The 2,832-nt window shown below is 37.9% G+C and overlaps 1 protein-coding gene across 1 annotated transcript; it reads left to right on the top strand.

Annotated features, from left to right (window-relative positions):
• Window positions 1-549: 549 nt before the first annotated feature.
• LOC103406815 (UPF0481 protein At3g47200-like) lies at window positions 550-2,832 on the top strand. The gene is made up of 3 exons (XM_070814445.1): window positions 550-775; window positions 955-1,000; window positions 1,278-2,832. The coding sequence occupies exon 3, from the start codon at window positions 1,314-1,316 to the stop codon at window positions 2,661-2,663; it is 1,350 nt and encodes a 449-aa protein (XP_070670546.1). The 5' UTR covers window positions 550-775; window positions 955-1,000; window positions 1,278-1,313; the 3' UTR covers window positions 2,664-2,832.

Raw genomic sequence — 2,832 nt, 5'->3', positions numbered from 1 at the left:
GGGAAATTTCTTTGGTGGTTCTTTGCATGAGAGGGATGTGAAGTGTGAACCAGAAAAAGCAAATGGCCCACTAAATTTGGCCATAACTTGTAGGGGTAAAGTATATTTTTCATAAGAGTATATTTAAAAACTTATTGGGGTCAAAGATTTCCCAATGCACGAGATAGGATCATCACCGGGTCCTCACAATGAGGATCTCATGAATCTTTTAATTTTGTTTGTTCATTGTATATTGTGCGGTCAGTTTCCATTATGTACTGTTTGTGATTAATTTTAAATAATTTTTTACCACACAATATGTGATGAAATAATATAATTAAAGGATTCTTGAAGTCCTCACAAGCATGATCAGTCGAGAATCCTATCTTCCCAATGCACCACCTAGGCTCCCTTATTGTCAGAAAATAGGACATAATTAAAATATTGTTAAATTATTGAAAAATATAAAAGAAATTTGGAAAAGAAATTATATAAAAGAAGTGTGGAGTGGATGACACTCGCCATCAATAGCCCAAATACTGATTTAATTAATATATTCAATATAATTTTGGGAGGCAATAATTAAATTTATTTGATGGGGAAACTTCTTTGGTGGTTCTTTTTAAAGTTGTGGCAGAAGTTACTTGTTCTTCCCCCTGTTTTCATTTTCATCATTTCACTGTCAACCAAGTTGGTTATAAAACTTGCTTCACCAAGATTTACTCTTTTACTAAAATCGAAGCCCGATCGAGAAAAATCTTGAAAATGTCACAAGCTGCAAAAAACCGGCCAGCGGGTAAGAAAGATCATCTTCCTTAATATATGTATTTGTGTGTGTATGTTGTATGTGTTGTAGTTGCAAGAAATCAATCTCAGAGCAATATGTTTAGTAATTTGTATTTTGATGGCAAGAAATTATTCTTATATTCTCACACTTGATAAGAAATTTGATGGCTGTTTGCTTAATGTCCAAAGATTGCTAGACTGCAGAGGAGAAACTGCATCAAATTCGATCAACCTCGTAAGTTCTACTAATTGTCAACAAATTTATTCTTTGTTTTACTAAGCATATATAGTAGATGTAGAAGTTTTCAGGTTCCGATCTCCATTCAATTACCTATGTTTACTTCTCACACACTCCTCTCAATTTTTGGCATCAATGGATTGAAGAATATCAATGCAAAAAAAATTAACAAGAGTGTGTGAGAAGTAAAAGGAGCTGTGAATATCCCTTTAGTTATTGACATTTGGTTGCAGCTTGTAACAGTAGTTTCAATTTTTCCTGTATTAAAAAGCAGATTTAAACTAAGTAGGCGATTAGAAAGGCGTTCGTGATGGTAGACAACAAAGTTAATGATCACTCCATCGTGGAGATTACGGATGAGGACAGAGATGTGATTGCACGAATCAATGGGAATTCGGAAACATCGCGTGAACATAAAAATCAAGTGGAATTGACAGTATCATCTCTTCGAGGAAAGCTTCACCGGCAGCCTCCATTCCCAGCTTGTAGCTGCATATTTCGAGTCCCTAAAGTACTACGCAGGCATAACGAAAAAGCTTTTGTTCCAAATTTGGTTTCAATAGGGCCTTTTCACCACGGAGATGAGAACTTGCGAGTGATGGAAGAAATCAAACGGTGGTACTTACATTCCCTACTTGAACGAAAACCAACTCCGAAGACCAGCCTGGAGTGCTTTGTCGAGGAGATAGGACGCATAGAACAAAAGCATCGCGATTGCTATGGTGAAAAATTCGACATTTATAGTGGAAAATTTGTGGAAATGATGGTGCTTGATGGTTGCTTTATTATTGAACTCCTCCGCAGGTGTGACAAACTGGTACCCTGGGACGATGATGATCCCTTGGAGTATACCTCTTGGATGCTCAAGGTACTTCAAAACGACTTGTTTCTACTCGAAAACCAGCTTCCTTGGAAAGTTCTTAAATGTCTATTCGACCTCACCAAAGTAAATGATGACCATTCTCTACTTGCGCTTGCTCTTAAATTCTTTGAGTCGTCCGTATTCAACCAGACTCCACAGATCAAAGAAGGAGTGCAAACTAAACATTTACTTGATGCCGTAAGAGAGTCTTTAATTTCCTTGCACAAGCCGCAATCAACAGAGAGGAGATATTGGGAACCTATACCAACTGTCACGGAACTTCTACAAGCTGGTGTCAAATTCAAGAGTAAAAGCAAGGTGTGGAACAACATGCTTGACATAACCTTCAAAAACGGAGTTATGGAAATTCCACCAATAGACATTGAATCCAATGCAGAGTCTCATTTCAGAAACCTCATCGCCTACGAACATTGTGATCCAGACATCGCGATTTTTAATATTACCTCTTACGCCGTGATCTTGGATAACGTTATTCAGTCTAGCGAAGACGCGGAGTTTCTTATTCAGAAACGAATTATAACTACCATATTGAGCAAAGAGGACCTCGCCTGCTTCTTCAACGGGCTCTACAAGGACACTATTCCCAGCCATTTCTCTTATGTGGAGCTCACCGAGAAAGTGAATGCACATTATAACCATCGGTGGTATAGATGGCGAACAATTCTCAGCCGCGATTATTTCAGTAATCCGTGGTCAATCATGTCATTTATTGCTGCGCTTGTGATCCTAGTTTTAACCTTCTTGCAAACCTTATATTCCTTGCTGACTTACTATTAGCTGGCAGCGGTTTCACCACCTGCATCTCTTCAGGGCCGGCCCTGTAGCTAAGACTCCAGTTTAAACAATGCAATTGTGTGCTTTTTTTCCATGTCTTTATGAAGTTACTAAGTAAATGATCATGTATGTATGAATCGGGATTGTTATAAAATCGAACCTTTCCTTGATA

Source organism: Malus domestica, chromosome 02 (genome assembly GCF_042453785.1).
Source record: "Malus domestica chromosome 02, GDT2T_hap1".
Classification (NCBI taxonomy): domain Eukaryota; kingdom Viridiplantae; phylum Streptophyta; class Magnoliopsida; order Rosales; family Rosaceae; genus Malus; species Malus domestica.
This window is presented reverse-complemented; position numbering and strand designations above follow the sequence as displayed.

Coding starts and splice junctions, on each gene's coding strand:
- LOC103406815 (XM_070814445.1), top strand. CDS start 1,314: ATGGTAGACAACAAAGTTAATGATCACTCCATCGTGGAGATTACGGAT.